The 19,392-nt window shown below is 51.5% G+C and overlaps 1 protein-coding gene and 1 pseudogene across 1 annotated transcript in view; both read left to right on the top strand.

Annotated features, from left to right (window-relative positions):
* The first annotated feature begins 512 nt into the window (after nucleotides 1-512).
* SFRP1 (secreted frizzled related protein 1) overlaps nucleotides 513-19,392 on the top strand; it is a 37,837-nt gene continuing 18,957 nt past the window's right edge. Inside the window, exons 1-2 of the mRNA XM_024578955.3 lie at nucleotides 513-1,330; nucleotides 6,255-6,332. Of these exons, the coding sequence (XP_024434723.2) occupies nucleotides 787-1,330; nucleotides 6,255-6,332 (622 nt within the window). The 5' untranslated portion in view covers nucleotides 513-786. The remainder of the gene's footprint in view (nucleotides 1,331-6,254; nucleotides 6,333-19,392) is intronic.
* On the top strand, nucleotides 16,902-19,146 carry LOC128779855 (large ribosomal subunit protein eL36-like; annotated as a pseudogene).

The raw sequence follows: 19,392 nt of genomic DNA, 5'->3' as shown, positions 1-19,392 counted from the left end.
GGGATTTAAAGAAGACCTCTGTCTCTTCTGCCTTCCTGAGCCTCGGTTTGTTGGGAAACTACTTGCTTTTGTCGAAGTGCAGCTACAGAGAACAAAATCGAGGAGGTGAGCTGCTTGTCTGGTGGGCTGCCGTTTGAAATGAGGAAGAAGTGTTAAAAAAAAAAGTCTTCATTATCTTAAGGATTTTCAAGAACTGTTAAATTCCTTGCTTCTCTGCGATCCGACGCAAGTTAATTACAGCGCTAAACATTCTCTTTATCCACCCCGCACTTCTATTTTCTCTTCCTTTCAGTTTCCTGTTTTCTCTTTTTATCTCCTTGTTCTTTTATTTATTTATTCTTTGATTTTGTATTTTAAGGGGTGTTGACCTGTGTTGCGTTCTAGTAAACCGGCCCCTGTTGCGAGTACAGCGATTGGCTAATTTCGCCGATGACTGACGTGCTAAATGAGTGCGGCTCTCCGCAGCTCGGAGCTGATTGGCTGCGCGGGGAGACTCAGAGGGCTTTGCAACAGGAGCACGGGGCACTCCGGTCCTGCAGCCTCGGGAGTAGGTGCCGCGCGCTCAGGAGCCCCCGCAGCACTCAGGCCGCGCACGCTCCGCTCCCCGCGGCAGGCCGAGCGCCGCCACCGCCGAGGACTGGGCAGGAGCGCGCGACCGCGGATCCGGGCCGGGTGGGGAAGGCGCCTTTTGTCCCCGGAGACTCCTGGAAGTTTGCGGCGGGACACGCGCGGGGAGGCGGCGGAGGCACCCCCGACGTCGCAGGAGTGTGAGTGAGCCGAGCCAGCATGGGCAGCGGGCGCGGCGCTGGGGGCCGGCGCGGGGCCGCCGGGGGCGTGCTGCTGGTGCTGGCCGCCGGGCTGCTGGCTGCGGGTTCGGCCAGCGAGTACGACTACGTGAGCTTCCAGTCGGACATCGGCTCGTACCAGAGCGGGCGCTTCTACACCAAGCCGCCGCAGTGCGTGGACATCCCGGCGGACCTGCGACTGTGCCACAACGTGGGCTACAAGAAGATGGTGCTGCCCAATCTGCTGGAACACGAGACCATGGCCGAGGTGAAGCAGCAAGCCAGCAGCTGGGTGCCCCTGCTCAACAAGAACTGCCACATCGGCACTCAGGTCTTCCTCTGCTCACTCTTCGCACCCGTCTGCCTGGACCGGCCCATCTACCCCTGCCGCTGGCTCTGCGAGGCCGTGCGCGACTCGTGCGAGCCAGTCATGCAGTTCTTTGGCTTCTACTGGCCCGAGATGCTCAAGTGCGACAAGTTTCCCGAGGGGGACGTCTGCATCGCCATGACCCCGCCCAATGCCACCGAAGCCTCCAAACCCCAAGGTAAGGCCACCCCTTCCGACGCCCCGGTCGGCTGGGGACCCCGAGACCGCCGGGCGGCAGCGGGGGCTGTGGGAACGCTTCTGCCACCCCGGCCTCCGGCTGCTGCACCACCCCGGAGTTCGGACATGATCCTTATTCTCTCAAGCTGAGCAGAAGGATTTTCAAAGCTTCCCTTCCATCCGAGGTGTTGTTTTGCTCCTTTCCCGACCCAGGTGCACGGACCACGAGGCTTGCCCGGCAGCCGGGGCTGTGCCTCGGCCACACACAAACTTGGTCCTGCACCTGGAGCGGCTGTTTCTGGGGTCCAGTCTCGCTTTTTCATACCTGAAAAAAAAAATCCTAAGCTCCCAATGAAAGGAGAGCTCGTCTCTCCTCTGGAACGGAACCGAGTCCCCATCCAAGTGTTTTAACACCCCAGGCGGGATGCGCCTAAGGGAAAACAACCAAAGCTCAGAAAGGCCGAGGACATGCTAAGGCATGGCTTTATTTTCATAGGTTCCATGAGGATTTAAAACAAACAAACAAACAAACAAACAACAACTCTTTTCTTAACTAGGTCATTCAGCCAAGTAGCCCAAGCTGCGGAACTGGCTGGGAAAGAAAGTTTAGAAACTGGGAATTTCTGTATTCCACCCCTTTCAGGTAACAGCTTGGAGAGGTTTGGGGGATGGAAAGTCTCTTCTTTCTCATTCTTGCATACCCCCCTGCTTTTCTCATTTACACAAATCCGCAGGTAATTAGAAAGATAAAAGTGTAATTAGTTCATTGTTCGTCTCTCCTTGGGGAGTGGGGTTCTGCAAATTGGAGACTTTCCCAACAGCATCAGGGTTGGCCTGAGGTTCCTTGAACTTCCTCCCATTTAAAGGGCAATTCTTGAGTGTGTTTTTTTTGGGGGGGGTAGGTGGAGGGGCAAATCTCGGAGAGGCAACAAAACAAACAAGCAGAACCTCCCAGCACGTGGTATAGGAGTGAATTCAACCCTGAATTCTTTGGAAGCAGAGTTGAGTCTCGAAGATGTGGAGATTGTTTGAGATGGGGAGTCATGCCCAGGTGTACCTAGCACAGGGGAAGGCATCTCGAGGGCTTTTTCGAGGAGGGGGCTTCTGGTGGGGGGCTGGCTGCTTGCTGACTTTGCCCACCTTTCTGTGATGCCAAAAAGACATGTCCACTGAAGGGCGTGTTCCCCCAGACTGAAGTGAGGGTAGATGTGAGAAAAGGGGCACCCTGAACTTTGTTGCACTTTCTTATCCTAGGGATGGAGAAGATCGGTTCAAAATGATTGATGCTGGGTGGCATGGGGCCCGGCTGCCAGAGAGGGAAAGACAGCAGCTTGCCTGCAGTGGCCAAGTCTGGGCACCTCTGCTCTCCGCTTCCTGGGTGTCTGCACAGGGTTAACCTTTGGGAAGTGCAGCCCTTTGAGAGCGAAGGCTGAGCAATTACCTAGAGCAAACAAAGCACTTTGTGTTCTTTGGTGTGGAGCCATCCCCTGCAGCCCCCAGGACTTCCCTTCTCCCCTTCCTCCACCGGCCACTGAGGGATTAGCCCAGCCCAGACCTGCCCAGAGAGGCCATGGCCAGCTCTGCTTGGGCTGTGTCCGCTTGTCTTTCTGGGACAGTTAGTTGGTGGACACGAAGACCTTTGGGGGTATATCTTCTGAGGGGAAGATCGGGAGGCTGGCTGGGGTGCCTACCTGTGACGGGGAAAGAATCTTCCCAGCTGAACCCCCAAAAGGCCCTTCTTTCCTTGGCTGCTGTTCCATTTGTCTGGTACCTCCGGTCTGGGCCTTTGCACCGTCCTCCTCTCTCTCCTCCATCCCAGGAGTGAACAGGCAGTCACCCCCCAGGACCAGCTACTGAGCAGAGAGAAAGGCTGTAAGAAGGCCAGTCAGGTGTGTGACTCGGGAACTGGCTCACCCTCGGCATTTTTGGTGCGAGGCCCTGCCTTGAAAGGGCATCTGCTCCCCCCCAGGATGACAGCCACTCAGTGGGAGGGGAGCCCCATGAAACTTCCCCAGGGGAGGGAGGGCTGTGTGTATGTGTGTGTGGGGGGGGCAGGTGTCGGGGGAGGTTGAGGTGAACCGCAGTTATGGTTGGTGGCTCCTGAATAAAGACTGGTACTTTTGGATGACAATAAGTATACACACTTTTTATTCTTTTATTCTTCATTTTATTCTTTAAAATTAAAACTGAGTTCTCAAAGCAGCAGCATCAAACAGATCTCTGCATGATTTGGCTGGTTTCTGTTTACGTCCTGGGCATGTACAGTTATGGGGTATTGGGCAGCCCTTTGTGGCCACATGTTATTAAAAATGAACTCAATAATGAGAAATGAGGCAAAAGACACCTTTCCCTGCAAAGGTCATTGTCCAAGCCACATCGAGCATCTGTTAGGGGAGAGGCAATGGTTCCTTTTCCAGGAGTGTAATTTCTGAGTTTTGCACTTACATCAGACCTGTGCACTCTGATAAGTTGTTGTCCCTCCTCCCTGCCAGGTTTTGCTATTGAAGTCAGATGAACAAGCACATACTTTTAGTTTAGTTTTGTTGTTGTTTAGGCGTGTTGTGCATTAAATCAGCTTGGCTGCTTTAGTCACAGATTGTGGAGGCCACAGTGCCCTCATTATGCCTGAGAGCCTTCCACAGAGTCTCTTCCCCCTGTATCCAGAACCTGGCCCGGGAAGACCTGCCCTGTGACAGAGAGAGAGAGAGAGAGAGAGAGAGAGAGAGAGAGAAGGCGCTGTGTGTGTGTGTGTGTGTGTGTACACATTGATTTTTAAAATTCACTTAATCCTGATTCTGGTATTGGACTTTGTCTTCTACTCCCCTTTAAATGTTAATAAAACACAAAACGTTTTAGTTTTTGGTTCCTTTGCTTTAAATATTATTTTAAATATACTTTAAAACAGCGATTTAGTTCTACCTCTCAGGCAGATGAACGGGTGGATTTCTCCTGCGGAGGCAGCCTGTGGGGCCCCAAGGACAATCGGAGGGGGCACAGATTAATATTGCATTACACATTCCTCCCTGTTCTGGATCGGGCCGCTGCTGCTCTGTAGTCAGCTGGAAGGAAAGCAAGGTGGGGGAAAGCCACGTGGAGAACACACAGAGCTCACCTCAAGGAGCTCCTGCGCCCTGAGAGGCACTGATGGAGGTGCCCCCTGAGGGAAATGCCCCAGTGGGGTACAGAGAGCCTCGGGGAACCCAAAGTGTCTAGACGAGATCCACGGAGCAGATGGGGACCTGCCGCTTGTCTGGTCAAGAGTACATTCGTAGAACCTTGCAGTGTGATAGCTTCCACTTTTTAAAAAAATCACCTACGCAAGGAAAACCCCCAAACACAGTTGACTCTCCCACTAGAAGTCACACGGTCCTTCCCATATTGCAGGACTTGCTTTCCCTGTTTTTCTCCCCATGGAAGCAAGAACCATATGTAAAACACTACCAGTCTCAGATTTGCTTTTGGGTGAAAAGCAAATTTCCAACATCTGGGCCAAAACACAGTCCCACACCACAGTCTTCTGCTTGGAGTGTGGCTGTGGTTCTTGTTGCACTGAGAATGTGGACGGCGTTTGGCCCTGGGGATAGAGATGGGAGAGGAACTGTCAACAAAGACTGAGGCATGTGGCCTCTGCTGGGCCATGTAGGGACCCTGCTTCAAGTGGTGGCTGTGTGGCCAGCTCTGGACCAGCTGTGTCCTGGGAGCAGCATTGGCTTGGGAGGGCTGTGCAGCCCCCTGCTTATCCTCCATCTCGGGAGGCTTTGCCCACCTAACTGAGCCACAGCGGAGCTCTCGAAGGAGGAGATGCTATCCCAGAAGTCATGGACTGGGAAGGGAAGAAGAAGAGGACCAAGAGCCTTCTATTTGAGCAGAGGTCGCTCAGTGCACCATATACTTCCTTGAGGTGATTTTCCTGTGTCCTTAGCTCCAGCCTGGCGTGGCTTAGAGTGCTGTGCCAAGAATGGAGTGCCCTTAGAGCGTGCTGATGCTTTCCTGGATCATGGATCAAACTCCAAGTTGTTTGAAAGATGGTGACAGTGGTGGTGATGGTGATAATGGTGACGGTGGTTATGATGATAAGCTGCCTGCACCCTTCTTGGGATTCACTGTACCATATTCTTCCTGCCTTTCCAAAGAGATACTTTATCTCCTGGGATCCCTCCAGCATCAGTAGCATTTTGGCTTGGAGGAGGTATCCAGCCCTGGCCTCAGATGCCTCTTCCCCCTGGGGCTTAGCCATTTATCAGTGGCCCTCTTGCAGGCCACACACATATTTCCTCTTCAAAGCACTTCGCAGTACCATGAAAATGCCTGCAGAGTGTCTCTCCCATCCAGCTCTGTCCTCGCATTTGGCAGCCCTTGCTAGCAATAGCCCTTTTGGAGAGGGGTGGGTATTCAGGGCCTAGGGTTACAGTTCATGAGTCTGGCTGAATTTTCTTTCTTGGCTCCTTGAGAGCCCATCAGATTGATCTGCTGTCGTCGTGGGAGTTTGGGGAGGGGAAGGGGGCAGGAATCAGATGGGAGGGGGGCAGGATATTTAAAAGGGAGGGGAGAAAGAACAGGAACCAAGCAACTGGAGTAGATGTGTTTGGTTTATAAATTAACTTTCCCCGGGGACCCACCATACCCCATCAAGCCGCAGTTGGAGGACGCACTCCTACCCAGACCCTGATGTCGCTGCTTTAAGTGGTTGTGCCATATTCTATAGCTCTGACCCTCAAATTTTCAAGAAATCATATGTCTTTATAGCTTTAGGTCCTGGGCTTTAGGACCCTTCATTTTGATTCTCGGTTGCCCTTCAGAAATTTCAGAAGACCTTTCACTGCTTTCATTCTGGTTGTGGGCTGATCTCTTTCCCAGGAGCGCTCCTCTCTGCACCCCCTAATCCCATAACTCACAGCCCCTTTTTCTCCCCCTTCCCTTCCTAGGCACAACTGTGTGTCCTCCCTGTGACAACGAATTGAAGTCTGAAGCCATAATCGAACATCTCTGTGCGAGCGAGTTTGGTAAGAGAGCGTCCGTGGCCTCCGTGGGGAGGTTTGGCATTCCTCCTGGCCCACGTGCCTGCCGAACAGCTTCTTGAGGCTAAAGTCAAACTCTGTGTTTGTCCTTCTGTGTGGGAGGCTACTGGACAGGTTTTTGGGGACCTTGTCTCGGAGTGGGGGCTGTAGACTTGGGGGCTGGTGGACGGGAAGTAGGGGGAAGCACCACTCCTTGGACACTCCCTGGAGGTACAGCGGGCAGCTTGGGCTGGCCTTCCCTCCACACTGGCTCTTTCTCCACCCACCCCTAGGTGTCAGCACCACCCTACCCAGGATCTGAAATGGCTGAGGGGGCGGTGCCTTCCCTGGGAGGCGGGAGTCAGAGGAGGGGCCCCTAGCAGGTCTTTCTGGGCAAAGAAAATTGACATCCCCACAGTACTGGAATTTCTCTCCCTTTTTCCCAAATCACTCAGGGTTAAAAGGGAATTTCGAGTCAGCCCTTAGAGCCCCGGGAGCAGGGCTGGATACGTCCTGGGGAACCAGTCTCAGGTGGCCTTTCAGGGATGGCGCCTTGTAGTCTGCCCCGCAGAAGACCTGTGCTCCAGACACGCTGAGGGTCTCTCCTCTGGGAAAAGTAATTGTTAACCACGTCCATTGGAAGGGCCGACTCCCTCGAGCCTGCCTGTATTTTATATGGATGCTGCGAAGTGGTTCAGGCCAGGCCTGCTTTGCTGAAGGACAGGTTCAGCCTGGCGCCGAGCGGGGCGTTTCTCGTGGTGCCTGCATTTCTCGTGGTGTCCCTGAGGCTGGATGTTGTACTGAGTTCTTACCAGGTAATGCAGAGTGGTGGGCAATGCAAATCTTAAACATCATGAAGTGCTCGGAAGGGCCTGTACTGGCAGAGCGCCACGTCTGAATGAGCTGCACACACACACACGTACGTGCACGTGCGAGTTCGAGGAAGTCGTGCATGTGACAGATACGCTCTTGGGTGGTCGCCGTTGTGGCTGAAGACGAGTGGGGGAATTCGGACCCTTTGCCACAGACAGCTTCTTGAGGATGAATGCGTTCTGCGTACTTTGTTTCTACACGGGGTGTCCCTGCCCGCCTCCTTCGCTCTTGGTGGAGGGCAGTAGGACCGCGAGGAAGACTTGGTCTGTTCCGCAGTTTCCTGCTTGTGTTTGTCACACACTTTTTCTTGCTGTCGTTTTAAATGAACTCAACTAAAATTATCGTGGAGGGCTCTGATTACCCTCCATCTGACCGAAGTGGCACTGGCTTCTCAAAGTTCACACTCCTGCTTGGCCAGGAGGCGTTGAATGCCAGGCTGAGCCTGCTGGGCCGCCTGCCAGAAAGCCTGGGGGTGCCCACACTGCCTCAGCTGCAAGCTCTCCCTCCACAAACGGGGTTGAGATGCCTTCCTAGAGATGCCTTTGGGTACAGAGAAAAGGGACATAAATAAACTCTCTCAGAAATCCTGATGAGAAGCCTTTTGCTGCGTGGTTGGGGCAGGAAGAATCTGCTTAGGTATGGCTGTGTTCCCAGGACATCCTTAGGAGGGGTAACTAAGGGGCCACTCTCATAGATTTCATTGACCCTCTTCAGATACCGTAAATCCACCATACTTACTGTTAGGAATTGGACCCCTCACATGTCATCAAATCCAGGGAGTCATATTAATCTCTGCAGGGTAATACCGTAGTTTTCGGACTATAAGATGTATCTAGGTCTTAAAGGAGGAAAGTAGGGGGGAAAAAAACAAACCCTGCTCCACCGCCTCCCCCCTACCCCCCGCCCCACGAGCCAGGTACGCTACATTTGGACTGTAAGACGCACCCCCCATTTTCCTCCCAAATTTTGGGGGAAAAGTACATCTTATAGTCCAAAAAATATAGTGTATTAGCTGATGTATATGGTCATATGATTTCTATTGGCCCAGCTCCTGGGGGAAGTGTGATAGAAACTCCGGAACCGAGTGTGTCCAGTATGTGGAGGTGACTGGCATGCAGTGTCTTCCTATTGCGGAGCTCAGATTCAATGCGTCTGATTATTCATTGATTCGGGCATCTCATTCATTCAGTTTTTCTTGAGTGCAAAGCACTGTGCTAGATGCCATATTCAAAAATACTTACCTAGAATAAGCCAAAATTTAATTGAAAAAATGTTTAAATCCTGAACAAACACTAATCACTCATTTCTTAGAAACTGTGGAGTCGTTTTATAACTCACTGGCTGAGGAGAGGGCTGTGGGAACTCAAGGCCAAAGTTAATGCCAAGGAGCCCCCACGCTTATGCTCAGGTTGTTGTCTGGAACATACCAGTGGGAACTTATCATCAGGTCTCTTCTAGTCTCCCCCAGTGACCCACCACAATTCTGGTGGCTGGGGCCTTGTGGCAACAGGAGTGAGACTGGAGACATTCCCTAGACGTGAGCTGAAGAGTCAAGCCTTGGGGAAGAATTTGAATTTGGAAGGTTGACCTTAGGGTGTAGGGTAAGGGACTAGAGGGTGCTCAGGTGACTCTCCTGGATGGACTTCTTTTCCTCACTGCAGTAGGCACCCACGAAGTCAGCAAGCACCTGCTCACAGCTTCTTGGGAGGGTGGGGGGGGGGCTATATGTTATTTTAATAACCCATCAGGTTTTGGTGAATCTGAGTGATTAACTGTTTTGGAACTGTGTTCTTCTAGCTCAGAGATTATTTTCTTCTTGGGTTCATAGAAATTTTGACTTCCTCCTGGACCCTATAGGTCATCTTCTCAAGTTCATTTATTTCACAAGTAAGGAATCCGACTTTATCAGCTGGTGTTCTTTTACTCTTAGCGTTCATTTAGGAGAAGACAAACAGCCTCTGGTCTTGGCCCTGGAGGCATTTCTGCAGCCAGCATGGTTATGGTCCATGCCAGGCTTCTCTGATCTGGATGCAGCAGAGACTTTTTGATTTTTTTGTTTGTAATGTTCTTCTAAGACAATAAACAGGGGTCTCCCCTCTCCTCGCAGGGGCTGAGCTTAGCTCTGCCCTTCTTGGCACCCTGGAGAATGCAGCCTTGTTGAGAAGCTTGTTCCCTCGCTTAGTTCATTTCAAGTAAGGGAGGCAGTCAGCTACACTGATGGGATTTAGTTAGGAAACAAAGAAATTCGGCAGTGTAAGCTGACACATAAGAGAAAAGAGAAAGAAAGCTTTACTCCCTACTTCAGGGATCAAACTTTGCATTAAGTGGCCCTGACATCCCCGACGGGGAGACATCAGGTTGTTGGAAGGCTCTCTGTGAGCCCCAGGAGCAAGCAGTGCATTCCTTCTGGGTCAGCACGCACACTTGCCCTGCTGCCAGCTCATCCTCGGACTCCTGCGTGCCCAACCTATTGCCGCCTCCTCCTGGGGCAGTGCATTTTTCACTCTGCCCGGTTTGCTTGGCCATTAGTCTCTCCACCCCTGCACTGTACCCCGCAGTTCAGAACACATTTTTTCCCCCAACAGGGAAAAGCATCAGTAGAAACACCTGTGTGCTGATGCTCAGGAATGCAGCTGGATCAGCCTGGATCAAGCACCAGATGTGGGAAAGCCAAAAGTTAGACTGCGCAAAGTCTGTGAATTCAACATGGCGGCCAGCCTGCCTGCTGTGCTTAACTTGGGACGCACTGATCTGCTTTCTGTCCTCTCCCTGCGTTTCCTGCTATGGGACAACAGGGTGCTGCTCTCTTCTCTTAAACAGGCCAATATAGTCTTTGCAAGCTGCCACACTAATAACCCTGCTGTTAACAACTCAGTGCCCATAGCTGTCTCTGATTTATAATTGCTCTGAGGTGAGGACCGTGCCTCTGGTCTCCCTCTCGCTTCTCCAGTATCTGCGAACACCCTTAAGCTCTTCTGGCAGTACCGTGCACGACGGTATATTTTTGCTAAGAGAGTGTAGTGCTTTCTCTTGTACTGGCTCCTCCAGTTTTTTGAGCTTGAGAGTTCACTTGGCAACTTCTTTAGCGCAGTATTTTCACACTGTGGAAAAAGATTTCTTTGCCCCCAGAAATTTTCCCTGCCTTCTGGAAGGATTTTCCTCCCCCATTTATATGTTTCCTCATAAAGAGTAAAACCATACTTTGCGACACTAAAATGAGTCAAATAGGAAAGAAAAAGAAAAGCTCTCACAAGTAGTGTTTGGGAGTATTTCCTAGGAGAAATATTCTGGGAGGTTCTTGCACCTTTGCTAATTTGTTCTCATTCTTTTTTCAAGGTGTCTTGGCTGCGCTGCCGTTCGGAGGCACAGTGTTTTCCTCCGAAGGGCAGTTTGATCTCTCGCAAAGAGTAGGTTCAGCCTTTCCAAAGTAAGCCCTGAGTTTCCTCCCACAGAAGAGGAGAACTGGCTGCCAGCACAGTAATTGCAACATCTGTAAGCTGCTTGAGAGCAGGGGCTGTGTCTTGTACCGTAATTTTACCTAACGTGAGATGCCCGTCAATCGTGAGAAGCACTATTCACTTGTTTTATACCATTGACAAAGAAAACATACTTCATGTTCAAACATAAAGATACTCTATCTTAGAATGAACAAAACAAGGTCTGCTTGTACTTAAATCGTCTCTGGCACAGCGTCTTAGACATGGAGGCATAAAATAAATGTTTGTCAGATGTGAATACGGATGACGGGATGGCAGCGATTTGGAAATTGGACTTCCTTTTTTTTTTTGTAAAGGAGAAAGAAGGCTCCTTTCCAGGTGAATATGTACCGCTTGTTTATTAAGTTTAAGGAGAATCGCATGTCCTGTTTTGGGTGACTGAGTGTGTATGTAAAGAGCTGTAACATTCAAAAATCTAGTTCAGTCAAAGTACAATTAGATGGACGTGGGAGAAGGAACTGTCGCCCCAGGGTAACAGCTGTCATGGATGATCTCTAAAACGCAGCTTTCCTTCACAGCTCGGCAAATACTTGGAAGGAGTTCTTGTGGCATCTCGCGTGAGGGAAAACACGGGCTCGGCCACGGGCAGGGCAGCTCACGGCCTGAGCCCCAGTCTAGTCCTCCCGTGCACGGGGCTGGGTTGGACAGTGCACAGGCCATAGCTGGACCAGGCGCCTTCCGTCCTTGGAGTTGGCCGGGTGGGTCGTGATGTCATTGCTGGCTCGCCCACAGTCTCAGATAGGAGAGTTCCTGAGTAGACCCTAAACCTGGGGTCCTGGCCAGAGGAATCCGGTCTTGGCAGTTTGGATTGAGGTCATATCAGGAGCACTTTACATTCCAAAGTCATGTTGAGGAAGTGAGGAAAAGTCGGGGAAAGAGCCATTTCCCCACTCTGACAGTTGGCGTACATCCTATCTCCACCTCTAGTTCCGTTTTGGCCATACCTGTGGCAGGAAAAGAGATGAAGCAAATTTCAGTGAGAAGCACTTCTCTTGAGCATCTTTGAACCAGTGAAAGCATACTTGGGTATGAGAAAGTACGCGGAAACCCAGGGCCCATGGATGGGGCATGGCGTGCTCTGCACCGGGGTTCAGCCTTCCTCTATCACTATCTGACTACTCTGGAGCCCGGGGCAAACCTCTGAACCCCTCCAGCCCTCAGATTCCCTCCCGAAGTGACCACTGATAGCCAGGTATAGGATTTGGTGAGGAACAGATGAGACTGTGGGGAGCGTTGTCCTGGGCCTGGCATGTAGGCTGGACCCACTGAACATTCGTTGTGGTGCCCGTCGCAGGGATAGCAGTAGCCCAGCGACCTGTTCCGGGAAGACGAGGCCTCCCTTCAGGACTGGCCAGGGAAGTGAGAGGTGCGTCTCGGAAGCTCTCTGTTCTTAGCTTAGTGTATTGAAATCTTTCCTGAGCCTAATTCTGTTTCCAGCCCTTCCCCCTCCTTGGGTCATGTGGAATGGTTGCTCTTCTTTGTCCTAAGCCATATCTGGGTGTGGACACGGTTGGTTCAGGATTGGCTGACAGAGGACTTTCCCCTCTTCGTGGTTGCTCCTCGGGACGGCCAATTGCCAGACAGTGTGGTTTGGGTGTCCTTTGATGTGCTCTCCTGGCTGCAGCTCTGTAATTGTGAGTAGCCCTGCCCCTTGCCTCACCCTCATCTTTTCAAAAAATTTATTGTGCATAACATAAAATTAATCATTTTTAAGTGTACAGTTTAGTGGCATTAAGTACATTGTCATTGTTGTCAACCATCACCACTGTTCATCTTTGGGTGGTTCGATCACCCCAAACTGAACCTCTGCCCCCAAACACTCGCTCCCTGTCCCCCTCTCTGCACCCCCACGAGCCGCCCTTCCACTCTATGTCTCTGTGACTGTTCTCGGTGCATATCAGTGGAATCCTACAATATTTGTCCTCTTGTGTCTGGCTTATTTCAGTTAACAAAATGTCCTCTTTATCATTTGATGTATATATAAACTATCATGGAGAAGGGGGGCAGGGAGGACTTGCCCTCCTGTTCACCCCTGTTCTCTGAAGCTTTTCTGGGAGTGGTTGGAGAAAGAGGGGGTGAAGAATGAGCTCAGATAATGGGGCTGGTCTGTAGCCCACACAGCGTCTGTGGCCCATTTGAGTGTTGTTTTGCTCATCTGCACCCCTCTGTCATTCTGAAGATATGCTGAGCATGGTGGGACCTCAAGGGCAGCCATTCTGGGGCTCTCATCCTAAAGACTGAAGAAAATAAGGCTCAGAGAGAGGAGTTAGTCACTTGATTTGATCGCCCAAGGCCACTCCGCCTGGCATCCCTTACAGGTTTTGCTCCCGTCAGCACTTACCCGGGTTGCCAGTCCAGATTCCATACCCTTCCTCCCTCATGTTCTCTCGCGCCCGTTCACACTTCCATCCTGCTGGGCATGGTAGAGGGACCTCCTTGGGGAGGGGGCTGAGGGTGCTGCCTCACCACTTTCAGAGTTTGTGGGAGGCAGGTGGACTGATGTCTGTGCCTAACACATGGCAGGGGCTGAATAATCGATTTCTTTCTCCATAGAGAGAAGCAGGCAGTGCAGCAGAGAAAGAACACAGGCATCGGGCCATAGGCTTGGAGTAGATCCCACCCCGATAAGCTGAGCAGCCACGAGGAAATCTCTAAACCTTCTGAGCCCACCTCCTCACTTGCAAAATGGGGGTGGCGGTTCCTGTGTTACTGTGGGGAGAATGGAATTAATCAAGTGTGTGCAGTTCCTGGAATTTGGTGGCCACTCCATCCAGGATGAGTATCTCTTCGTCCTCAAAAGGATCGTCTCAGAGTGGAAATTAGCTTAGGTAGGAAGATCCTACCGCTAACGAAATCGTCTGGTTTGGCAAAGTTTTTAGAAACAAAAATGGAATGTCCTGATTAATTCTCAGGTTAACAGAGGATTGAGCTGAAGAAGCCTTTTTTAAAAGCCCGTTTGGAAAAACTTTAAAAGCTTTATACAACGTCAAGGTGCAGGAGGTAAAAAACCCAACCCAACCCAAACCAAACCAACGCAGACAAAAACCCCTATGTTCTAGCAGTGTCGGCTGACGCCCTTACGTCATCGCAGAGCTGGGTGTCATCTCCCAGCGAAGGCTGTGGGACACAGGGAGCTTGGGCTGAGTATAGACCGATTCTAGGACATGCCCACTGAAGTTTTTTTCTTTTTGGATTTTTGTGTGTTTTTAAGAAATCTTATTCCTAACATGAGCTTTTCTGCTCACAACTTATTAGGGTCTATTGAAGAGAAGTTTTCGATCTTGTGTGTTGTGCTTTCTCCCCTTTTCTCTCTGCAGTATCTGTAGGGCGGTTTTTAGTTTACTTCCCAACAAAACTACGTGCTGTTCGGTACGTACCCACCTTAACCGAAGAACGGGCTATGTTGAGAAGCCACTGAACATTTAAATATCCGTAAATATTGTCCAATTTTGCAAAAACGAGCCAGAAGCTCCCGATCTATATATATATTTTTTAAAGGAGAACAAATGGCCAAAGAAATGTCAGGCCCTTGCCCTGCCTCAGCCTGCTCGGAGCAGCCAATTAAACATGCATTAGCTTTGGAAGGCTTCTCAAAGGCCTATAGATTGCGCTTGAAATCTTTGTTTAGTCTTTCAGGAGCACTGTCACATGGATGATTTATCAAAGAAAGTTGTTTATCTGGCAGTAAAATAAACTCTGGACCTGTTCAGGCTAAGATTTCCCGTGAATTTCTACCAAGGTAAACACTGGTAACTGGCAGGTTGCAAATTCCGTGTGAAAGCCAGACACATACAATAAATATTTGAGCTACAGCTTTGCCGTGTAAGAGGCCTGACCTGTCACTGGCGCTGTCACTCTCGCTGTGCCTGGGAGGACCTGGCACTGCAGCCTGGTCCGCTGGGCCTCTAGCAGCAAGAACTGGCTGGGCCTGTGTGCACAGGAGCTGCTCCTGCTGGGTGGGCCTCCCTGGGCTTGAGTGCCACTTAGTGCTGGCACTGAGGGCTTCCTGGTTCAGACGGGACAAGCCTCAGGACGGCTTCCCTCAGCATCACTCAAACAGCCTGCGATGAGTTACAAGGGAAGTGAACCAGAAGCGGGCAGCTTAGGTTTCTTTGAAAATAGACATTTGTTGAGCCAGATTGGCAGGGGGCTGGGGTGTGTTGAATGATTTGGGAGCTGGGGCCAGGGCATGGTGTGGGCGGGGCAGCCACTGTGAATTCTGCTGAGCTGGAATTACAGTGGCAGAAGTGCTGAGGTGCTTCCCTGGGATCTCTGACTTTGCTCATCAGTGGTTGTGAGTGGTCCATTTGGGAATAAAGAGGGCGGGTCCCGCTCTGTGAGTGCAGCGGTGAGTGTCCAGGACCTGTTGGAGTGATGGGTGAATGAACCACTGGGCGGTGGTGATGGAGAAGAGAGGAAACAGAGCCTTCTCCATCTTTGCGAGGATGATGTGGAGGTCATTTTTCATAGCGGTTTTTCACGGAGAGACGGCTGAGTTACAAACTGCTCCTTCCCAGTCCCCGAGGCTGGAGCTTCTAAATCACCGTAGTCTTGGTCAGAGTCGTTAGCAGGGAACTGAGGTTAAAGGTGTTTGGGGGTACCTTCTGTAACTTAGGCCCCACCCTGGGTGTCTCCGGTCCCGATTTCCTTGCTGGGTCAGGGAGAGGAGGCAGTACTGTGGAGGAGAGGTGCCGCATCTGTTTAGTGAGGGCTCGTGTGCGGGGCGTCTATGCATGGCTTTGAGTCCTGAGAATAAATGGCCTTTCCAGGTGGGGCGTGTGAGGCCAGGCGGTTTTGACAGCTCTCAGGGATTGATGTGCAGGTAACAGATGGCTTACTGGCTTGCAGATACGTAGGGGAATAAAGGAGTATTTTTCTGTAGGGCAGGCAGGAGGGAAATCATTTACAAATTCTGAAAGGATGTCTGTGAGTTGCACAGAGATGCCCACACGGTGCTTTGGCAGTGGGGAGAAATTAGGAACCAGCTTCCCTAATCTATGTTCTGGCTCCTTCGGGCAGGATCATGAGTAGGACTTTCCTTTCCTTGTTTTCTCCGGCCCTTCCATCAGCACTTTCCCCAGGACGTTTCTCAGTGCCACAGATGTGTTCTCTCTTCGTGAGCCCCTGGAAAATTCACATCGCTGTGTCGTCCACAACAGATCCTTTCAGCTTCTGGAAATGGCGGAACGTAATCGCCAACTCTGGCAGCAGAGGTAGAAGCAGGGCCTGGAATAAGCACTTTAAACCTTCAGAGACAGCTGGCACCTGCGGAAAGTCCCCTCACGCAGCACTCCTCGTGGGGTGGTGGTGCCGGCTGCCATGCATGGGTCTTGGGTGCAGGTTCTTGTGTCTGTGGCAGAGATGGCCTGTGTGCCCAGGCTTCCTGTGGTCCCAGCTCTGTACCGGGGACCTGGCTCCTGTCCTCCAAAAATTTAAGAATCTGGTAGATGTGGCAGGCCTTGGCCATACTTGTTTCTCTCTGTTCTTGGTGATTTCAGATGCTTTAGTCATGCAGGGGTGTCCAAACTTTTGCCATCTCTGGGCCACGCTGGAAGGAGAAGAGTTGTCTTGGGCCACACATTACATACATTGCGACATGTAATCACAAAAAGAATCTCATAACGTTTTAAGTAAATTTATGATTTTGTGTTGGGCCACATTCATAGCCATCCTGGGCCACATGTGGCCCGTGGGTGGCAGGCTGGACACCCCTGCTTCTGTGCATAGTCCCAACCCTCAGGCCTGAAGGAGGAAGGCCTTTTGGGGGGTAGGGGTGGGGCTGAAGACATTCAGGCCAGGTTCCTAGAAGAGAGGAGAATCCTAACTTCAGGATTACGATTACCAGGGAGAAGGTAAAGAGTGGCATTGCTGGTGTCAGGGGATGAGGGATGGAAAAGGGAGTGAAGGCTCAAAACAAGCAGTAATTCTTAAAGGGGCAAAACTTAAATCAGGTCAATAAATGCAGGTAAAGAATGTCATTTGTCCTTTCTGGCTACTGTGTAAGGGCTAGCCCCGGCCAAGGACGTCGGGTCTCAAAGGCTGAACTGAGGTGTGGAGAAGAGGAGTTGGTTCTTCTGACTCGCTGCTTCCTGTGTATCCCACTGGGAGGGTGGCGGGATCCCAGTGGCACTGGTCCTGCTCCTGATGAATGAGCAGCAGCTGGACTGAGCAGGTGTGTTACAGTGGTTACCTGTTCCCTGTGGCCATGGGCCCAGGTCAGAGACACCACCTAATGGGGCTGGGCTGCAGGAGGGAAGCAGGTCAATCACTAAGAATTGTTGTCACACTGGGCAGGGCAAGATGGCTGCTGAGGGCAGCCTCTAACCTCCACTGAACCCACAGCCGCATCCACCCACAGGGAACAGGGCTGCCTGGGGAGTCACAGCCTTTGTTCTGAGAGTCAGGTGCAAGGTGCCACATGCCAGCCAGCACCCAGCCTCTTGGGTTACAGCTTCTTTACTCTAAACACACATTCATTTAAAGACAGGTGTGTGATATGTGTGTGCACATGTGTGCTTATGTGCACACATGTATTTTCTTTTTTTAAAAAATATTTATTTTATTTTTAGACAGAGGAGAGGGAGGGAGAAAGAGAAAACCATCAATATGTGGTTGCCTTCACATGCCCCCAACTGGGGACCTGGCACGCAACCCAGGCATGTGCCCCGACTAGGAATCAAACCAGCGAACCTTTGGTTTGCAGGCCAGCACTTAATCCACTGAGCCACAGCATCCAGGGTGCATTTTCTTTTGAAAATCTAACTGTCTGCTGGAGGGGTGTATTCTTGTACAGATTTAATTCAACAGATGATTGTTGGTCGTCTTTTGAGTACATGGCCCTGCTTACACTGTAGAGTGCACACGCTGACTTTGTGATCCATACCCAGAGAGATGTCAGCTGTGCAGATGGGAGTGTTAGCATCATTTCTTCCCAGGGTCCAGGAAGAGGGCAGTGCCCATAGTCAGAGCCAAAGTGAGCAACCACCTCCTCCCTCCAGGTGCTCCAAACCCTGAATTGAGCCTTTGGCAAGAAAGCTAAGACCTTAGCTGGCCAGAAGAAAGGTCTCACCTGTGCACCTAAGCACAAGCAGGGGAGAGTTTTAGTAGGTCCAATTCCATCCTGTTGCATGTTACCTTTTAAACTGGACTCCGAGAGAGAGCCCTGCACAGAGCCACCTTGTTGAGGTGCGAGCACCCCACTTTGTCATGCCTCCACCTGACTGAACAGGAGCCGGTGAGTTTTGGAGGTGGGGTGAAGATATATCTGTGGGCAAGCTCACGGGAGGACTGGGGCGCCTTGCCTTCCCCATTGCTGGGGCCAGCTTGGGGCCAGCTTGAGGCCAGAGCTTCGTTTGTCCTGGGCTTCCCCAAGGTGCATCTCTTCTGCGTCTCAGGCCCTGGCACCCAGCCCTCCTCTGCTACTCAGTGTGGTGCTTCCTGCCCTAGAGATGGAAGTGCCTCGATGAACTGATTGCACGTTAGTGTGAGAGACGGAATAAATGCCAGTGGAAGTGAAGTGAGAATGTACTATGGTGTGTCAGGCTCAGCATTGGTTCGTGCACATAAGAAGGTTGTGCAGGATGATGAGCGGATATAGAGGAAAAAACATATAATATTGTGCCATCAAATGCTGAAATTCCTGTGATAGGCAGGAACTGGGAGCCACGGGAGCACAGAGGCGGGGACAGTTCTTCCCAGGGAGAGGGTCAGGGAAAGCTCGGGAGAGGAGGTACCTTGTGCTGTCCTCGAAGGAATTGGTGGGAGTTTGCCAAGCCAAAAAGATGAGCGCGGTAAACTATTCTAGGCTGAGGGCCCAGGAGAGATCAAGACATAGAGGTGTGACGTCTGTACGTTGGGGTGTGGTGATTCTGTGGTCCGCTCATTAGGTCTGTAGTGTGAGTATCTAGAAATGTGATTGATGAGGCGGGCCAGAGTCAGCTCGTGGCGATCTTGAATGCCGGGCCAGAGAACGGAGCCGCTGTCTGGTTGGAGGTGGAGAAGCACCAGGAGCCTATTTGAAAAATGTTACTGTTGCTTCTGCCGCAGCTGCCATTGAGGAGCAGCAGCCGCGGCTCTCTGCTACCTCATGGCCATTGGCCTCAACGTGGGCCACAGACTGGCAAAGAACGTGAGCAAGCCGAGGCACAGCCGCTGCTGCGGGCACCTCACCAAGCACGCAAAGTTCGTATGGGACAGGATCTGAGAGGAGTGTGGCTTTGCCTGCTATGAGCAGCGTGCCATGGAGCTGCTCAAGGTCTGTAAGGACAAGGGCGCCCTGAAATTCATCAAGAAAAGGGTGGGGACACACATCTGTGCCAAGAAGAGGAGAGGATGTCCTTGTGGCCATGAGGAAGGCAGCAGCCCAGGAGGACTGAGCCCCACCCCTCCTGCATAATAAAACCTGTTCAGGAAAAAAGACAAGAAAAGAAAATGTTACTGTCTGTCACATCTTAAAAGAAGACCTTGGGTGGGGAGCAGGGGGAGAAGGAGAAGGAGGACGCCTGAGAGAGGAGGTACTCACTGATCCTCGTGATGAAGTACAGCAGAACTTCAGGCATTGGATGGGGTGCTTGGGTGAGGTTGGGGAGGGGAAGAGAGGAGGCCCTCAGTCGCATCCCGTAAGTAAGGGTTCAGGTCAGGGCTGGCCAGGCCTGGGCCAGCCGTGGCCACCCACTTGAGGAGCTCCTGAAGGCCGG

This window comes from Desmodus rotundus, chromosome 13, assembly GCF_022682495.2.
Source record: "Desmodus rotundus isolate HL8 chromosome 13, HLdesRot8A.1, whole genome shotgun sequence".
Taxonomy (NCBI): Eukaryota; Metazoa; Chordata; class Mammalia; order Chiroptera; family Phyllostomidae; genus Desmodus; species Desmodus rotundus.
The sequence above is the reverse complement of the archived record's forward strand: the minus strand, read 5'-3'. Positions and strand labels throughout refer to the sequence as shown.